We start from the raw sequence: 20,617 nt of genomic DNA on the forward strand, positions 1-20,617 counted from the left end.
CATTATGGCTGCTTTAATCTCAGATCCCATTCTTTTGGTCATTACCCAGAGGTCATGATGGAACAGAGATCGACTGGTACAGCTTTGCTGCCCAGCTTAGCTCTCTGGTACAGTACATTGCCTGCAAAACTGCTGATGTCGCACCAATCTGCCCGTCAATCTCACGGTCCATTCTAACCTCACTCATGAACAAGACCCCGATACACTTAAACCTCACTTGGGGCAAAGACTCACTCCCCACCCAGCGGGAGCAATCCACCAGCAGAGGACCATGGCCTCAGACTTGGAGGTGCTTACTCTCATACAAACCACTTTGCACTCAGCTGTAAGCCGTCCCAGAGCCTGCTGGAGGGCCCCAGCCAAGGAAGCCAACAGAACCACATCATCTGCAGACAGCAGACATGAAATTCTGAGCTCCCCAAACCAGAAACCTTCCTCCCCTCGACTGCACCTTGAGATCCTGTCCAGAATCGTAGACAAGGGGCCAACAAGCACCAGGAATGTCCGACTATGTGCTGAAGATGCAGACACACAACTTTCACTTTGGTTATGCAGGGACCTGATAGCTCGCCGCAGCATTCCCGGAACGCCCCGGAAGAAAAAAGAAGACTGGTATCCCCAGTCCCATTAGCAGGTTGGTGTCAATACATAAAAACAAACAGCAGTGATGGGAATAAAACACACAGAGCGTATTAAAGACAAGCAACATACATAAACCGTAGACAACCTAAACGACATACAGTCCAAAGATAAAAACAGGCTGGGAGCTGGGGGACCGTGGTAATTATTCACAGTGAATTATAAAGTGCTAGTGCACTTAGCGTCTGGATAAAGCAGCTCTGTTGAAGTAACAGTAACCTGGTGCTCAATGATGATAAAAATAAGGAGAGGACTTCAGGAGGTCATGGCTAGAGCACATATCCTTAGACCAAAGCTTCCTGTTCGGCCCCCAAAAGATCGTTAAATTCATAAAAGAAGATTTTAAGAGTATCTTTTGGCTTTAAATGTCTGCAGCTGTTAAATCCATCCCACAAAAAATAACACTGAAATAGTCTTACAGTGACTTCACATTTGATCTGTTTTTTCAGAGATTTACTGTCATTATCAGTAAGTATTTTAAAAGGGTTGAGGTTGGCAGAAGTGCTGCAAAAATGACCAGATAAAGTGATGAAAAGAGGTTAAAAGTGGCAAAAAATGGTAAAAGAGGAAAAAAGGCACAAAAGGTATCAAAAATTGGTTACAAATGACAAAAAAGTAGTGCAAGCCCCTAAAGAATAGAGGTTAAAAAGTGTGAAATTTGATAAAAGAGTGTCTCAAAGGGAATAAAACATGCAGGAAAAGTGGTTTAAAGGGGGTTAAAATCTTTCAAAAAATGTTTAAAAGAGGCAACAATGGACTAAAAGTATCAACACTGGGTTAAAAGTAGAAATAATTGGTTTAAAAGTTGCAAAAAATGTAATGAAAAGGGGTTAAAAAGTGGCAAAAATAGAGGGAGAGTGGCAAAAAATATAGTGTCCTAAAGGGGATAAAACATGCATGAAAAGTGGTTTAAATGGGCTTAAAATCTTTCAAAAATTGGGTTAAAGAGGTAAAAGAGGGCAAAAAGTATCAAAAAGAGTTAAAAGTGTCAAAAAGTGGTTAATATTGGTGCTAAATGACAGCCGGGGAGTCTCTGTGATTTTCAGGGGTCCGGCCTGTTCTGTTGTCAGGCCTGTCTCCTTGTGTCCTGCTGTGTTATAGATAATAGAGATAGATCTCACTGCTAATGACTAAAATAATATTAAACATTTCTTTAATTTTTGTGTATTTGAATCCGGCCCTTGTGCAGATGAACTTGATGACCCCTGCCCTAGACAATAAAAATGACAAAAGCAAAAGCGATCCTGAGATTGTCATAATATCTTCAGTATCTTTATTGTAACAATCAAAACATAATAGTGAGGTCTAATTATAAGCCCACTGTGAGTTTCCAACCTCATCAGCCCAGTCCTGGTTTTACTCTTTCCATGTGAATCCTGTACTTACAGCTACATCTAGAAAATTAGAATATTATGAAAAAGTTCATTTTCTGCTGTGATTTCATTCAAGAAGCTAAACTTAAATATAAACTTAGCACAAAAAGTAGGAAATTTGTGATTGGTAGATTACTTCTTTGTTGTAACAATCCTCCACGGTAATAAATCTTAAACTGCTGAAAAGCCTGTTTATTACCCTTTTAAATGGAGCCACATTTGTAAGGATCATGCATTTGTGGGATGAGCAGCAGAGCTGAGTATGTGGGTTGTGCCCATGAAAAATGTGCCAAATCTCTGCCAATGCCAAACAGCTGATTCTGCTGTTGCTGTTGGCTCTTGTTTTGAGCTTCTGGTACCCCAAATCCTGCCAATCAGGCTTCACAATGAGTGGACTGAGGCTGGAGTCAGCAGGTCAAGAGGAAATGGCCTACAAGCGTTGTGTTCTTAGTGCCGAGCCAATCCTGAACCACAGACAGCATCATGAGTGTCTCACCTGGGGTCAGGAGAAAAAGAACTGGACCTTTGCTCAGAGATCCAAAATCCTGTTTTCAGGTGAAAGTACATTTATCATTTCAGTTGGAAAATCACGGTCCCAGAGTCTAGAGGAATATCAGAGAAAATGCTTGAAGTCCAAGTTTTTTAGTTCGGAGCACCTGTTTCCATCTGCTGAGAAGCTTTATGGAAGTACTGATTTCCTTTTCCAGCAGGACTCAGCACCTGACCACAGTGATGCCAGAAACTACCAGAAAGTGGTTTTCTGACCATGATATCACTGTGTTTGACTGGCCAGCTGGCCTGACTTGAACCACAAAGAGAATCTGGTTCAGTTTCAAGGGGGACAGAGAGACACCAGACTCGATCCAGACGAGCTGAAGGCTGCTATCAGAGCAGCCTGGGCTTCATAACACCGCAGCAGTGCCACGGACTGATGTGTCACATCACGTCCCCAACCAAGTGCTGAGCGCACAAAAGGACAGAAACACACTGAATTAGTTTAAGCCTTTATGCCCTCCTCGGGCATCTTTGGCCATTTGTCTCAACTTTTTTTTTATTTGTGATCATTTTGTCAGTTTTACAGCTTGTTCCATGATTTTTTGCAGGAACTTTTCTTTCTAGTTAAATTTCTGAAATCCAACGTGTTTTACTCTTACATGTCATTTATACTGTATTCATGCATTTTGTACCCTCTGGACACCTTTGAGGCAGAAATGTACACGAACAAAAAACTGCCATTAAATCAGCAAACATCAATATTGTTTTCTACTTTTTTTCAAACATCTCTTTAAAACAGTCCAATTTTAAACACTTTATCATGACATATATTGTGAATTAACCCTCTGGTACCCTACAGATCTCTGCCTCATTTTCCTCCTAGTGTGCAAAAAATGCACGGGGGGTTATCACTGTAAATAAAAAGTTATATTAGTTTATTTTTAATTGTTTCATTTTTTCCTTGTTTCATCAACTTGTGCCATTAACAAAAATACCAAATACTCAATAACTGTCATATCTTTTAACCCTTTAATTGCCGTGTTTGTAATGAAAACAAACAACATTTTTTGATGAAAAAAAAACACAAATTGATATTTTTTGCAGATACTACACTGAAAGTGATTAACTTATTTATGGATGACTGAAGCCTGGCATATGTCATTGATTAGTAGCATCATTGGTTAAAATGCATTATTAGTTTTTTGTGAGGTCAGTTATTCTAAAATACTCACGTTTTTCACCCTTCTGTGCATAAATGCACTCCTTTAAATCATGTTAGAAATATCAGACATTTAAAATTGTTTTACTGTTATTGAATTATATTTTTCTCATTTAAGGTCAGCCCTAACCATAAATGTCAAATACTCATTCATTTTAATTTTTTAACCCTTTAAATGCCATGTTTCATTGATGTCACTGCATTTTTAGATGCAAAATACACAAAAAATGATTTTTTTTACAGGTTACTACATGAAAATGAGATAACTTATTTTTTGATTATTGCACAGACACACTCACAGACTCACACACTGATCTGCACTGAAACAAACCCTCAGAGAGTTAGTGAGAAGGGGAGCAGAGGGCAGTATAACACTGAAATCTGGTGGAAAAAACATGGATTTCCTGCCCTCGCCCATATATGGTAAAAGTGGCGTCACAGGGTGAAAAAATGGTCTAAATGCAAAAATAAAGCCCCAACTCTCAAATGAAGCCCAGAAACCAGAAAATGCATGATTCATGCCTTAATGGTGGATGGATCTAAAGAAGTGGTTTGAATGGGTTTCAATGGGGACTTTTACACAGCAGGGATATTAACGCTATAAAAAAGGTTTATTTATGTTGGGCTGATTGTTGTGGCTGGGACAGAATTTTGGAAACTGTGCAAAAATGAACAAAAAATACAATACATGATAATATTAATGTGAAAGAGGACAAAGCTTTTAAAAAATATCAACTAAGTGTGCATTTTTGGCACAAGGGGTACCAGAGGGTTAAATGTATCATAGTGTACATAATTTAAACAGTAAATATTCACAGCAAATAAAGGATATCTCCAACTAATAACACCCATGGCTTTAACTATTCTTAAATAGAGCACAGAGAAGGAAACACATACTAGCAAGGAGCTTCCAGCCATTTGTGTCTAAGGTTAGCCTGAGTCACAGAGCACATGACAGTAGTTGCAAAATTCAAACACATAACCATGACTAAGTTCAGACAGCCCTCCTCTTCATCCTCCCTCACCATGTTGGCATCCTCTTATCTGGGATTAGCGGTCAGTCATCCATGTTATCTCCTGGTTGTTGATGCTTGTCATAGCAGGTGATTTTATGTCACGTTTCCCAAGCTTTGTCATCTAAATAATTAAGATTTCATTATCTCTGTACAGGCCTATCTCATGTAGCTTTGTAATGGGCTAAAGGATGTAATGGTTTTAATGGTTTTACAGGTAAATCCAAAGCCCATTAGGCTTCCACCTTTACTACTACAAGGCAACTGAGCAATAAAATGTTCAACTTTAGTTTCTTCTGGCGTTGCTTTTGCATTTCACAATACTTTTCCAAATGTTTAGAAACACATTTGGCCTGGCTTGGATCAGGTGCCAGCGCAACCCTGAATCTGTAATCACACACACCTAACAACAGGGAAAGACCAGCTGTCAAAAATCACCAATCAGTGCTGGCAAAGAAAAGAATGCTCGAAGCTGATTGGCTGAAATCAAAGCCAATCAAGTATTAAAGTGTGGCGGTTCAACTTAGGGACGCTCTTTTTAATCAGTAGTCTGGCTGATAATGGGATTAAACATATAAACCCAAGTGTTGAAGTTTGCCTTCAGTCATTAAAGTGAGCAATGTGGCAAAGCGAGATGGCGGGTTTTAGGTAAGAGCTCCAATACGTTTACCATCTTCATAAATATTCTAATGTAGTTTAAATTAGTTTTTCTTCACCAAAATTACCATTTTGAGAAATAACATCTGCTGTAAGTTAGCTCATTTATTTCAGGTTTATCTGAGTGTGTGTAATGATGTTTCTGTCTGCTTCATCATTGCTCTAAACACCCTCTCTGCTGGTTGGCTCACACGTTTTAACATCACAGAATGTTCCAGCGTTCTTGGTCCTCTCCTGAGAGGCTGGATGGAAAAACTGCGATCATCACTGGTGCTAACAGTGGGATTGGCAAAGAGACAGCCATAGACCTGGCAAAGAGAGGCAAGTCACTCTAAAATATGGAGTTTTAATCAGCAATTCAGCCGTTTTAAAGTAACAGTCCTGTTGTATAACTAACAAATGTTTTGTTTTTTATTATTTATTCATCACAGTTTTCTCACAGTTGACTCTGACTTCTTCATATCATTTCAGGCCAATATGACCAGCATAAACACCAAAAGTATTAGTTTACTGTCATGGCTTAGAGCAGGGGTCATCAGATGTTGGTGTAGGGCATACTGGCCTGAGGCACGTTTACCCATATGTATGTTACTACTACAGCTGTACTAAAGCTACTTTCATGCATGTTAGAGAGGCTATCTTGGATAAATGTGAACATGGTGTGCCTCCACAGAGACGTGTGCCTTAAGATAATAAAGTGTAAAAGCCACTGAAATAATCCAAAAGCGTTATTAAACTTACATTGGTTGGGCTTAGAGGTGTAGTTTGGCCACAAGAGGTCATTTACTATAACTAAAAACTAAAGGAGTAAGTAGAGATGCATGCAAAATTATTTTGAAAGGTTTTTTTATTTTCATCAGATGTTCTTCATCCCTCGTTACATTTTATCAGTGCAGACTTTTTAAGCTCCTCTACTGTTGTCATCCTGTTTTATGTTAAAATGTCACCAAACTTTGACGGCATACTCCCATAATGAGAGGCTAAAGAAGACTGTCTGGTTAAAGGGTTTTATATCTGTAATAGCAGTTCTTTGGTCAGCTAGAGGCTGTTTTGCTCAGCTTTGTAGCCTGAGTAGTTTGTCTTGTGTGTAGTTCTGTTAGTACTCAGGTTTTGTTTGCTGGGAGACTTCCCATGCCTCTCTGGGAAGCCTTTTGTTTGTTGGTACTGCTGTTACTGCTGATGCTCTGACGGAGGTTTCTCCGCCCGGCTGACGGGCGTTTGTTTTTTTGTCTTAAAGTGGTGGTTTATGTGGAGCACATCCACTGCTGCCATATAATGGTTTCTCTCCCGGGCTGAGGGGCTAGCGTCATTGATTGTGTTACAGTTAATGTAGTGCATCAGTGAGCGCCACAGGCCACACGAGAGGGTGGAGGTAGCTAGCTCTCAGTAAGGCAGTTGGGAGAATCTCTCTGTCACAGGAAACGTCGGCCCAAGTGCATTTAAAGCGGTGAAGTTATTTTCTGAGCTGGTTTTGGTAATTCGATGATGGCTTCCTAATCAGAGTTTTTAAGACGCCCACGTAGAGAGACTGCCGTTAGAGAGGATGAAGTTAGAGGCTGAACAGTCTAGGCTGCAGTTGCTAACTTGCATTTAGAACCCAAGTTTAATGAATGCGACCCTGATTCTTTATTCACTCTTACTGAACATGTTGGGATGCTAAAAATTGGCCAGATTCAGACAGACAGCTAATGCTATAGAGCAGGGTCATCAAGTTCATCTGCACAAGGGCCAGATTTATTCTTGCCAGAAACTCTGAGGGTTCGGACTTTCAAATACACAAAAATTAAATATAGATTTTGGTCTGATTTAGTAGTAGTATTTGTATTTTCTTTCAAACTGCAGGACATTTTCAGTCATTCACAGTGAGATCTATCCCTATCATCTATAATGCAGCGGGCCACAAGGGGCCGTGTCTGGGCCCCTGAAAATCCCAGAGAACAGGCCCTCCACAACTGTGATTTAAAACCAATATTAACTCATTTTTGACACTTTTAACTCTTTTTGATACTTTTTCCCTTTTTCAACCAATTTTTGCAAGATTCTAGCCCCTTTTGAACCACTTTTCCTGCATGTTTTATCCCCTTTGTGCCACTCTTATCTATTATTTTGACATTTTTTGCAACTTTAAAAGCAATTTTTGCCACTTTTAACTCATTTTAGATACTTTTTGCCACTTTTACCATATTTTATCCTCTTGTGCCACACTTTCATCCATTTTTGCCACTTTTTTTCTATTTTTGCCACTTTTTAACTCCTTTTCATGACTTTTTTGCACTATTTTTTGTCATTTGTAGTCAATTTTTGATACTTTTTGCCCCTTTTGTCCTCTTTTACTAATTTTGCCACATTTTAACCTCTTTATCACCACTTTATCGGGCCATTTTTGCAGCACTCCTGCCAACCTTAACCCTTTTTTAAATATCTACTAATTATGACAGTAAATTCCAGTAAAAAAAAAAAAAAAGATTAAATGTCATTCTAAATCTATTATAATGGTTATTGTCTGTGGGATAGATTTAACAGCTGCATAAATTCAAAGCTAAAGGCTAATCTTAAAACCACAACATCTTCTTCTCCTCCTGTTCTGAATTTAATGATCTTTGGGGGCCACACAGGAAGCTTTGGGGGCCTGATATGGCCCCTGGGCCACCAGTTGATGATCAGTGCTGTAGTGTGTTCTCACTGGGAGAGCCAAGGAGGCTTATTCAGATTTGTGTGGTGAAGCTTGTTTGGATTAGGGCTGGGCAATTAATCCAAAATTAGATTAAATCACAACTGCTGTAATTTTCAAATCGCAAAAGGTGCAATTTTTATTTTTTGTGTCAAAATACCAGTTTTAAACTTTTTGCAGCAGAGACATGACATATTCAATCATTCAAGTGCCATTTATTTAGAATAATCAACAAAAATCCTACCTTCTTCATTTTTGTACTTCTTTCTTATCAAAAATAAGAACCATGAAAACCCTTCAACGCAATCATTTATATCCAATATTGAGTTAAAATCATCAGAATTAGACATTTTAAAGAATTGTTCAGCCCTTGTTTAGGAATAGAAAAAAGTTAAGAAATAATTGCATATCAAATTGCAATTACATTATTGGGGAAAAAAATGGCACTTAAATTACTTTCCAGAATCGTTCAGCCCTAGTTTGGATTACCAGACGGTGAAGACCATTGCTTATTGCACTGAGTTGGGAAGGGACTGGAGAGAAGGTTTGCCATGGCTGATGCTGGCAGCCAGAGAAGCTGTTCAGGAGAGTACAGGGTTTAGCCCCAGTGAGTTGGTCTTTGGCCACTCTGTACTTGGTCCTCTTGCAGTGTTGCAGGACGGGTTGGTTGAAAGTGACCCACCAAAACACTTAGGGTGCGTTCACACCAGAGCTGTTTGGTCCGCTTTAAACGAACTCTGGTCCGTTTCCCCGGATAGTTCAGTTCTTTTGGAGTGGTGTGAAAGCTCACACGAACTCTGCTTGAAAACAGGGGGTCTCGGTCCGCTTCCTAACGAACCCTGGTGCGGTTCGTTTGAGGTGTGAAAGCAAAGCGGACCAACTTGTGAGCCAAAGGCAGGAAGTGGCATAAAGCGTAATGATATACAGATTTATATGTGACTTAATAAGCTCAGATACATGTCGGTATCTTGCTTGGCATAGTTGTAGTCCGTGCTGATTTATTCATCTCACGTAAAGAACAACATGCTGGACAGCTCACCACCTCGCTGGCTGCTCATAACGCCGCAATGCAAGAGCAGAAACCACAAGACAGCGTAAATTCAGTGTTTTTTCATTGTTAATGTGGAAGAAAAGACCGGCGGAAGGAGTTTCGTCTTCTTCTACACCTTCTGTTATCTCAATCGCCGTTTGTTCGTGGCGACAGCGCCCCTAGTGGGCAGAAGTTGTAGGTGTTCAGACGGTTTGGTCCACTTGACCAAGAGAGCAGTGTGAATGCGAACCAAACCAAAGGAAAGTGCAACAATGCTGCCATTTCTGTTCCAAAACAGACCGAGTCCCCCGGACCATCAGGTGTGAAAACGACCTTAAATGTGTAAATGGGTGTCGCAGGCGCCTGTATGCAACTGTTGAGGTGGCAAGGAAAAATCTTGAGGGTGCTCAAACTACTCAGAAAGTTGTACGACCACAGAGCGGCACTAGTTTAGTCCTGGAGATCAGGAGTTAGCGCTTACGCCTGTGCAAGTCTCGCCGTTTCAGGGGGAAGTTTGCAGGTCTGATCAGAAACAACTGTCTGATCAGAACTGATCCTTCTGGTTGATTCAGTCCTTTCAAATGTTGACGTCCCAGCAGGTTTGGACACTGAGAGAGATGTTGAAGGTTCAAGTGATCCTATCATATGTGGTTGGCTTAACAACTCTGGGTCAGTTGGACAGTTTAAGTCATTTGTTGTCACAGAGAACTGAGCTGATTGAGTTGATTAGGAAGTTTCCCATGCTTTTTGGCGATACACCAACTTGTACAAATCTCATTGTGCAGGGCACTGATGTTGAGGATAGTCCTCCAATTAACGTTTTTAACGTTGTGCAGCAGACAAACGAAAGGTAATGGACGCTGAGGTGAACTACATGTTGGACAATAAAATAGCGGTACCATCTCCGTCTAGCGGGGCTACACCAAGCTTGCTGGTTGTCAGATGGGCCTCCAAGGTTTTGTACGGACTACCGTAAGGTAAACAAGGTCAGAAAGGCAAATTCCTACCCTTTGCCAAGAACAGAGGACTGCATTGATTTGATTTCCTTAATGCGTCAGCTACTTTTCAGTGCCTCATGAACCTGGTTGTTGATGGTCTTACTGTGTACCTTGATGATGTTTAGTGACACAAGGGGCAATCACATACAGCGCATCAGTGCTCTGTTTAGTCGGTTAGCGGAGGAATGTCTTACTGTCAACTTTACTGTCAAGTGTGAGTTTGCCAAGGCGACAGTGACTCACCTTGGCGGGTAGTTGGACAGGGGGAAGTTCATCCAGGTGATGCAAAGGTCAAGGCTGTTATGCAGTATCCTGTGCCGACTACTAAGGAGCTAATGCGGTTCTAAGGTTTAGTTGGGTACTATCGTGCTTTTTGTAAGAACTTTTCAACAGTTGTTGCGCCCTTGACTTATTTTTTAAAGTCTAAAGCTAAGTTTGCGTGTCTGCTCAGTGCCAACTGGCCTTTGTGTACCTGAAGTATTTTGAAATTTGGGATCAGGGATAGGGCTGCACAGCGGCTCAAGGGTTAGCACTGTTCCCTCACAGCAAGAAGGTCTCTGCTTCGCTTCCCAGGTCAAGGCTTTTCTATGCGGAGTTTGCATGTTTTCCCCATGCATGGTTGGGTTCCCTCCGGGTACTCTGGCTTCCTCCCACCACCAAAAACATGCTCCTTAGGTTGATTGTTGACTCTGAATTGGCCGTAGGTGTGAGTGTGAGCGTGCCTGTCTGTCTCTGTATGTCAGCCCTGTGATTGACTGGTGACCGGTCCAGGGTGTACCCCGCCTCTCGCCCAATGACAGCTGGGATAGGCTCCAGCCCCCCAAATTAAAATATTTTATTTGTTTTAAATTGAAGTAACTTTAGGTAATTTGCTCTAATCTGGTCTAATTTGGCTTTTCAGACTCTTTAATGTGGTTAAATCGGCTTAATAAAAAATTCTCTGAATCAATTGTTCTGTTTAATTTGGTTTAATCACAGAATTGTCTGATTTGAATGTTTGACTTGTTTAAAACTTTGCCATTGTTTTGTCTCCCGTCTTTGTTGTGACTAGGGCTGGGCAATTAATTGAATTTTAGAATAAATCGCAATATTTCCTACTGCAATTTTCAAATTGCAAAAAGTGCAATATAACTTTGACCTAAAGTCTGTGTTAAAAAACCAGTTTAATTCAGTTTTTGTGCAGCAGAGAGACGTTCCACCCATCATGCAAACATTTAAGAGTCATTTTTTTAGAATAGTTTGCAAAATTACTGCTGTCCTTATTTTTTTTTTTAAGTTTTTTCTTATTCAATATAAGAGTTAAATAAAAAATGATCATTACCTTTAATGCAAAATTTAATATAGAATTTTCAATTTAAGTCAGAATAGTTGCAAATTGGACCTTTTTTATAAATTGCTCTGCCCCAGTTTAATCTAATACTGTTCTGGTTAAAATAAAGAATGATTTATCGTTTGTGTTGGAGGAAAAGCATTGGATAAGGAACTTTAAATAACTGCACATTAAATCGCAACTGCAATATTGGAAAAAATAATCGCAATTAAATTATTTTCTTATATAGTTCAGCCCTAGTTCTGACCCCCCTGAGCCAGGACATGACAGCACCGATACCTGATACTAGACTCTGCGCATCCCTAGAAATAAGAAACAAAACATGTCATAATTAAGTCTCAGAGGTCACAAAACACAACCAGATGTTTAACTCATGCCACCTATTTATCATTAATTTTTGTGACATATACAGCAGGTGTCACAGTTTAACTGGTGCTGGATTAACTGGTGACACTGTTCATGCTGCTCACCTCTCGATTTTAAGAAGTCGTAAGAGACTTTGATGCTATTGGGACGAGTTTGCTGGGCCATAAAGTACATTTATGGAGATAAATATTGAAAGAGAAAATCTAAGTGGCTTTACAGATCCCTGATTAAAACCAAATTAATGTTAGTGGCTCATTAACTGTACTTTGTGACCCCACAAACTATTTCTGAGTAATGTTGATGTATCTGAGAGCCTGGAATTGCCGTTGAAAATCCGTATTTGCTAAACAAAAAGTAAATATCTTAGTCTCATATTATGGTAGTACGCAGGTTTTTGGTAACCCCCAGAAGATTTCAGGTCTCAAAGTCTACGTTCACACTACAGGTATGAATGCTCAATCCTGATCTCCTCTCACACCTGAATTTTTTGGTTGCATGTTCATACTGCAGTCAACTTCCAAAGATTAGATGTGCATCTGATTTTGAACAACGTACGAAAGTGGCCTGAATCTGATTTGAAAAGGTCAGATTCAATCTGACTTGTGCTGTTTACACCGTCAAAAACAAATCTGATACGAGTCACGTGTGAGCAAAAAAATCAGATTCAGGTCACTTTTAAGTGCAGTGAGAACGTAGCCAAAATGGATCACAGCAAACTGAAGTTTGTGCCAGACTGGAATAGAAGGACATATCCGTACGTTTAAGATGCTGAAACCAAAAACAGCGACTGTTAGCATGAAAAGTGTCAAACAGAGTAGCTCACTTCAAAGATAGCTGCTATGAATATTTTTCACTGAGGGTCATTCTAGCTAAAAATCTAGATAACTCTAATCTGTGACTGAAGGGTTAACAGAATATCTAAAGCAGGGGTGTCAAACTCAAGGCCCAGGGGCCAAATCTGGCCTGTGGTACAGCTATACCCGGCCCACCAGATCATATCATATTTTTATTAAAACTGGCCCACCAGTCTGAGGTCTGCAGATTTCCTCCAGTATAAAAATGTAAACTTCACCCAGGTGATTGAAAAAATCCTGGTTGTCATAAGAATTAGAAATCATAAAGAGTCATAATAATAAGATAAAAAGTCAGGAATGTGGGAAAAGAAATTTGTGTTTTCATTTCCTATTTTCTAATTTGCATCTCACAATTATGATTTAAAGTTATGGGTTTGACTTTTTCTATCATATTTTGACCTTTTCAAATAATAATTTTGACTTTTATCTCATATTTTGACAGTTTGGATTCACAATTTCAATTTCTAAGTCATATTTTGACATTTTAAACTCATGAATTTGAATTTTATCTCACATTTTGACATTTTCAACTCCTAATATTGAATTTTAATCCCAATTATAAACCTTTTTGATTTAAAATCCTATTTTTTTTTCTCATCTTTGGACCTTTATAACTCATTATTTTTCATTTTATCTCATATTTTGACATTAAAAACTCATGATTTAGAATTTTATCTTATATTTTGACCTTTAAAACTTTTAATTTTTAATATTATCTCATATTTTCACTTTCTTAACTCTTGATGTTGAATTTTTTTAGATGTTGACCTTTTCCACTCCAAAATATAATTTTTAATCTCAAATACTGACCTTTTCCATTCAAGTTTTTAATTTTTTTACCTCATATTTTGACAGTTTAGATTCACAATTTTAATTTTTAAGTCATATTTTGACATTTTAAACCCATGAATTTGAATTTTATCTTTCATTTTGACATTTTTAACACCTGACTTTGAATTTTAATCCCAATCTTACATTTTTATCTCATCTTTGGACCTTTATAATTCAGTATTTTAAATTTCATCTCATATTTTGACATTAAAAACCTATGATTTTGAATTTTATCTCATATTTTCATCTTCTTAATCTCGTGATTTAGATTTTTTTTTGCATATCTTGTCCTTTTCAGCAATATAACTCTTTAATCCCAAATATTGACCTTTTTGAGTCAAAATTTTTATTTATTTTTATCTCATCTTTGGACCTTTTAAACTCATGAATTTTATTTAGTACTTTAACTAAGAATCATGATTTTCACTCAGAATCATGTATCATCAGTGTTAGGTTTTATCCCCTATCATTCGTTATCAGTGATGATGAGTTTGATAGTTTCTGGTTAAATGTTGACCCTGTTAGGCCCTCAGGTTAGACCCAAATTCAGAATCCGGCCCCTGCTGTGACTGAGTCTGTCATCCCTGATCTAAAGGGATGTTGTTTTTGCTGTTTGAATACATGAAGTTTCTTTTTTTATCTTTTCCTAGGGGCTCGGATCATCATGGCGTGTCGGGACCTAGAGAGAGGACAGGCCGCCGTGCAGGAAGTCATCGAGAGGTCCGACAACGACAATGTGGTCTACATGAATCTTGATTTGTCTGATAGCAAGTCGATCAGAGAGTTCGCTGAAGCTGTCAATAAAGGTTCAGAAGAGCTTATTCCCAAACAGATGATGGCACTTTAAAGAGACGCTGTCTCACCTTTGACTGTTTTTTCACAGATGAGCCACGACTGAACCTCCTCATCAACAACGCTGGCGTGATGTTTTCTGCCTACGGGAAGACGGTAGATGGATTTGAGTCACAGATCGGCATCAATCACTTTGGTAAAGAAGATTATGTTAGCTCTTACATTTTTGTTCTTTTTTCCACAGTTTTTCCTGAATTCCATTCATGTTTTTGACAGCCAAATCCTTTTAATTATCTCTCCTTCATACAGTCTTTTCCATTATTTTGCACCTACAAAATCAGTGAATTCTACGACTTTACAGCATAGAGCAGGGGTCATCAAGTTCATCTGCACAAGGGCCGGGTTTAGTCTCATCAGAAACTCTGGGGGCCTTTCAAATACACAAAAATTAAAGAAATGTTTAATATTATTTTAGTCATTAGCAGTGAGATCTATCCCTGTTATCCTTAACGCAGCAGGCCACAAGGAGACAGACCTGACAACAGGATAGGCTGGACCCCTGAAAATCACAGAGACTGGGCCCTCCCCAGCTGTCATTTAGCACCAATATTAACCACTTTTTGACACTTTTAACCCTTTTTGATACTTTTTGCCCTCTTTTGCCTCTTTAACCCAATTTTTTTAAAGATTTTAAGCCCATTTAAACCACTTTAATGCATGTTTTATCCCCTTTGTGCCACTCTTTTATCAATTTTTCCCTTTTTTAACCCCCTTTCATTACTTTCTTGCACTTCTAAATCAATTCTTGCCACATTAGCGAAATGTTGCCTCTGTTGACCCATTAATTCCACCATTACGCCACTTTTACCACTTTTTATGCCAATTTTCTCCCATTTCAATCACATTTCTGCCAATATCTGCCTATTTTTTCTTTCTCAGTTAGCACTGTTTTGCCGGTTTATATCGATTTTTCTTCCAATTTCACCAGATTTTCACCCATTTTTGCCAATTTAAAGCCTTTTCAGCCACTTTTTAATTCCCTTTTACCACTATTTATTCCCATTATTGCCACTGTAGCCCAGTTTTGCCTTTTTTCTGTTATTTTTTTGCCATTCTCATATAATTTTTGCCACTTCTAACCCATTTCTGTTACTTTTAAGATCACCACCTTTTCCACCATTTTTGGCCATTATTTACCCATTTTTATTCAATGTTTAACCCATTTGAATTCTTTTTAAACAAAATAGATTTACATTTTAAAGAAGGCTATATACTACACAAATTATTAAAAAAAGAGATTTGTTTCTTTGATAAAAGTGGTTATTGTTCAGGTTAAATATAAAATATGGATATCACAGCTTAACTTTACAATAGACCATGGTTTTGCTGACCTCCATGGGCCCCCAGTTTGGCTGGGCCCCAGAAAGCTCTCCCCTTATGGACGACCTTGTCTCCACATGACTATTCTAAATGCTCATGGCTGTTCAACCACCCTCAGGTCCAGTGGGGGTCCCCGGTCTCTGGCACCTTTATTTTGGGGGTCACAGGCTGAAAAGGTTGAGAATCCCTGCTCTAGATGAACAAAAAAACAGTTATGAATAGAAGAGGTTTTCACACGGCTATAAGAACAGACAGGTTCACGTACATCCTTGTACTGTCCACTAGGGGGCAGACAGCCGTTAATTTAACAGGAGCTCTTATTTAGAAGCTTTTACAAATCTACACTCATTTCAATGACACCTTTAGTTTCACTGAAATTATTAATGGGTTGCTTTAAAAAATCATCACAATTTACCTTCCAATCTTTTTGTGCATTTTTTGCAACCATGAAAAGACCAGAAACAGAAAGTACAGGAGCTTCTTATGCAAACCAACATAAAGCAAAGAATCCATAAATATACGAAAACATCAACAGGACAGCAAGAAAAACATCATCAGTTGTGAGCGTGAGCTTCCCTTATCTACCGGATCATCATCACAGTTCAGTATTTTAATGTCCAGAGTTATAAAATAATTTATCATTCTGTTAGACCTGGTTATTAGTGTTCACAACCTGAGGGCAGAAGCTCAAACCCACCAAAGAGGATGTCAAGGACACTGCAGGACGTCTCCAGCATTAGCTGCTTTGCCTGTGTATTTCAGCATATATCAACTGTAAATTTTGTCCATATTTACTAGTAAATAAGTGAAGTTTTAGTCTGAACCAACAGACCTGTGTCAGGTGAGGTCTTTTACTTTATTTATCCTCATTCTTTAAACTTGAAAGTGTTTTTTAAGGTCTAAAAATCATTTCCTTGGTCATCCTTAAACCTTAAAGTGTCCAGAGGGACTGACATTTTTCAACCGAAAAGAATATTTAAATATCGGTATCGGCTAAGATGAATCTGGAAATATCAGCATAATCAGATATCGGCAAAAAAATCCACTTTCATGCATCCCTAATTAAGTATGTCAGGATGTCTGAGTTCTTTGACATCTTAGGACGTCTACTAGTTCCAACGATTCTACTTTATTTGTTTACATGTCGAAGTAGTTAGTAAACCCTTGTTTTCAAAAGTGCTACACAAATAAAGTTATCATTAGCATTATTACATGTTGTACATTTCTACTGGTGTATTTCCAGTCCAGTCCTGTGATTGGCTATGGTGTACCCCACCTTTCACCCAATGGCAGCTGGAACTGGCTTCAGCCCCCTACCACCCCAAACTGAGTAAATAGTATAGATCAGTGAACGTGTGGCTCATCTGTGATGATTTGTGGCTCTTGGTTGTCTTTATTGGAAATATTATTCCCCCAGAAAACTTTAAAAGGAAAATTTGACCTCAGAAATTGCACATTGCAAGTCACATTAATCAGTTTGTTTCCCACACTTATACAGTAGGCTTTAGTTGTCAACCTTTACTTTGTCAGCATATTTCCATTGCCTTTATTTGCAATTTTTTGCTACTTTAATTCAATTTTTACTGCTTTTAACCTATTTTTGACACTTTTATCCAGCTGTTTCCAATTTTTCACCCCTTTTGTCGCCATTTTTGCCACTTTTCCCCCATTTAAGCTGCTGTTTGCAATTAAATGCCAGTAATTTCCCATTTTGCCACTCTCTCATGCTTTTTGCCAATTTTTCCCACCTTTTTTCAGATTTCTGCCCATTTAAGTCACTTGTCAGTCATTTTTCTTCACATTTTTCCACTTTTGGACCATTTTAGCCACCTTTAACTAACTTTTTGGTCACTTCCCACCCAATTTTTGTCACTTTCTGCCCTTTTTGCCACTTTTTTCCAGTGTTTGCCGCTTTAAGCCCATTGTGGCCACTTCTTTTTGTCACTTTTCCTGCACTTCTTGCCCATTTAAGCTGCCTTTTGCAATCATATGCCACTTTTTGCCCATTTTCCCACCCTTTTCTCTGATTTTTGCCCATTTTTGCCACTTTTAACTCATTATTTGGTCACTTCCCACCCATTTTGCCACTCTTCTCCCAGTGTTTGCTGCTTTTTGACCATTTTTGCCACATCTAACTTATTTTAATCGCCACTTTTCACCACTTAGATTGTGGCTCTTGCAGATGTATTTTTCAACAGTTTGGCTCTTTGTTTGAGCAGGGTTGAGTAACACTGGTGCAGATAAAGGAATAAATGGGTGAAAGATCCCCTGTACTTTAACTCAAGTAATAATATAGCTGGGTAATGGCCAGGAGTATCAGTGATTAAGATGTGTACTTTGTCCTCAACTGCACATCAGACATATAAGGTATTTGTTGCTGTCTAGATTTGATCTGGGATGTACTGTAATGTTAAATTGGTTGACATCAGAAATGTAATACATCTTTCTTTATGCAATTCTGAATCTGAAAATCATCTTTTTATTTTCTCCAGGTCACTTCCTGTTGACGTACCTGTTGATTGACCTGATGAAAAGATCTGCACCAGGCAGGATTGTCATGGTTTCCTCCATAGCTCACAGACTGGGCACCATTAACCTCGACGACATCAACAGCGAGAAGAGTTACGACAGGAAACTAGCGTACTCTCAGAGCAAGCTGGCCAATGTCCTGTTCGCACGCACATTGGCAAAGAAACTAGAGGGTAAACATCAGACCATCATTTGAGGACATTTATAGCATTTTAATGTTTGGTCAGATGACCACTATTTTCAAATGTATGACACAATTCAGTCATGCTTTACAGAAATATAACCATGTAATCTGTCCTTCAGGCACTGGTATCACGACTTACTCCCTCCACCCTGGCATTGTCCAGTCAGAATTATGGCGCCACACTAGCGCCCCAATGCAGCTTCTCATGAAGCTGGCCGGTCCAATCATTAAAACCGCACCGCAGGGTGCTCGGACAGTAATTTACTGCGCCGTGGAGCCATCGCTGGCTAAGCAGAGCGGTGGATACTACAGGTAATCTTAACATTATTCAGCAGATCATCATACTTAGCAAAGGGAAGGTTATAAAAGTGCTGGTTTAGTACTTGGCATTGATTCATTCAGTTGCATACATGAGGATTCAGCCTATGGCCTGTAATCAGTCCATTTTGCTGACAACCTATAAAAAATCAGCTGTGTTTATGCCTTTATTCATTTTGATCCTCTGCCTGATGTTTCCTATGCATCAAAACCAAATTTCATAGATAAAAGAGTTATGAAACTAAAGACTTCAAGCCTTGAAAATGGCTAACAGCTTAAAAATGAACAACATCTTTAATAGTGAAATAAAGGTCTGTCCTAATAGCTCATCAGTCCCAGTTAAAAGGCACTGAAATGCGTTGATAGAGCACAGAGGAAACCAATCCTGAACTCACTTCTGTATTCTTACAGCGACTGTGGTCCTACCAACCCAGCAGAAGCCGGCAAAGACGACGTCCTGGGGGAGAAGTTGTGGGAGCTGAGCTGCCAGATGCTGTCGCTAACGTGGGAATAAGGAATAAAAAAAATCACTCTACAACCTGCTGGATATCTGTACTGACTAATGCAGTCAATCTTGTTTGTTAGGAGATAATGTGAACTATTTACAGGTATCATATGAACCAATTACATGTATGTAAACTTGATTTACTGATCAGAATCTAGTCTACTTTTCTGTTTGTCTAAAAGCTTTATGTTGGATTTGGATGTTCAGAGAAGAGTTTGTGTTAACTCAGATAAAATATGGTCTCTAATGAGTTAGACTACAATGATATCTGTGTGGTAAATGTCTAGAATGTATTTCTGTACCTGTATTTTCTGACTAAAGAACCTATTTTTACACTCCAGTTTTCTGGTTGTGTCTCCTCCTGAGTCTGTTTGATGTATCTAATATAGAGGATAGAAATATTATCTCCCTCACAGAATGATTTTGGCACCAGCTGCCCCTCCTAAGCTGTTTTTGACCTTTTAATGCAGAGTACCAATAGGGTGGCTGTTAGGTACCTTCCCACTTATTCACCTGAATGACATCTGGGTTCATCTTTCAAAGTCGACCATTACCTCAGCGAGGGATGCGCGTGATTAATCAGTAAAACTTAAAATCGTTTATCAAATTAGCCGGGGCAGGATTTACGAGTCGGTTAAACTATTACCTATTATTTTTTTTATGAACACGGCTTGAAATCCCAGTCTATAATGCTCTTTTAAACCAGTGGTTCTCAACCTTGGGGTCGAGACCCCATTGGGGGTGGCAAGACACTCAAAGGGGGTCGCCAGATGCCTTAAAAAAAACTAAAAACATTTTTTAAATTACACTGTCACCACTTTACACCAATTTTACCAAATTATAACATTTTTTCATCACTTTCTAACACCAAGTTTAGCACATTTTTGCCACTTAAAACCCATTTTAGTCCTTTTAAAAAGCTTTCCACTACTTTATTCTGCCTGTTTTGCCACTTGCAACCCAATTGCTGCTATTTTCTGCCTTTTTTTTGCCTCTGTGGACCCATTATTGCCTCTATCAACCCCTCTTTACACCCCTTTTTGCCCATTCTAACCACAGTTAACCTATTTTTGCCAGTTTATATCCAATTTTCATCCCATTCCACCATTTTTTGCAGTTTAAAGCCATTTCAGCAACTTTTTAATCCCATTTTTGACACTTTAACCCATTTATGTTCTTTAAAAATCCAATTTCACCACCTTTTTACCATTTCAGGCCATTATTAACCAATTTTAGCCATTTTTAACCCATTTTAATTAGGTTTTAAACAAAATATTTTTCATCTATAGAAGGCTAAATGAATAAATAACTAGAAAAGCACTCAGAGAGCGCAGACCTCCGCCATTAGCCCTATCTCCCAATAGTAAAGAATCCTTTCAAACATTTCTGGATCCAGACGGTGATCCGGATCACTCCCAAAATCAAATCAGTTC

At 38.8% G+C, this 20,617-nt stretch overlaps 1 protein-coding gene across 1 annotated transcript; it reads left to right on the forward strand.

Moving 5' to 3' along the window:
* Positions 1 to 5,247: 5,247 nt before the first annotated feature.
* LOC121527289 (retinol dehydrogenase 12-like) lies at positions 5,248 to 19,524 on the forward strand. Its single transcript, XM_041814192.1, has 7 exons — positions 5,248 to 5,387; positions 5,605 to 5,717; positions 14,127 to 14,282; positions 14,360 to 14,464; positions 18,141 to 18,350; positions 18,481 to 18,673; positions 19,091 to 19,524. The coding sequence occupies exons 1-7, from the start codon at positions 5,359 to 5,361 to the stop codon at positions 19,191 to 19,193; spliced, it is 909 nt and encodes a 302-aa protein (XP_041670126.1). The 5' UTR covers positions 5,248 to 5,358; the 3' UTR covers positions 19,194 to 19,524.
* Positions 19,525 to 20,617: the final 1,093 nt, after the last annotated feature.

Source organism: Cheilinus undulatus, linkage group 19 (assembly GCF_018320785.1).
Source record: "Cheilinus undulatus linkage group 19, ASM1832078v1, whole genome shotgun sequence".
Lineage (NCBI taxonomy): Eukaryota > Metazoa > Chordata > Actinopteri > Labriformes > Labridae > Cheilinus > Cheilinus undulatus.

Excerpts from the sequence above, each read along its gene's own strand:
- LOC121527289 (XM_041814192.1), top strand. The coding sequence starts at position 5,359 with ATGTGGCAAAGCGAGATGGCGGGTTTTAG. Across the intron at positions 18,351-18,480 it reads ATTGGCAAAGAAACTAGAGG|GCACTGGTATCACGACTTAC; the intron begins GTAAACATCAGA and ends TCTGTCCTTCAG. Across the intron at positions 18,674-19,090 it reads CAGAGCGGTGGATACTACAG|CGACTGTGGTCCTACCAACC; the intron begins GTAATCTTAACA and ends GTATTCTTACAG.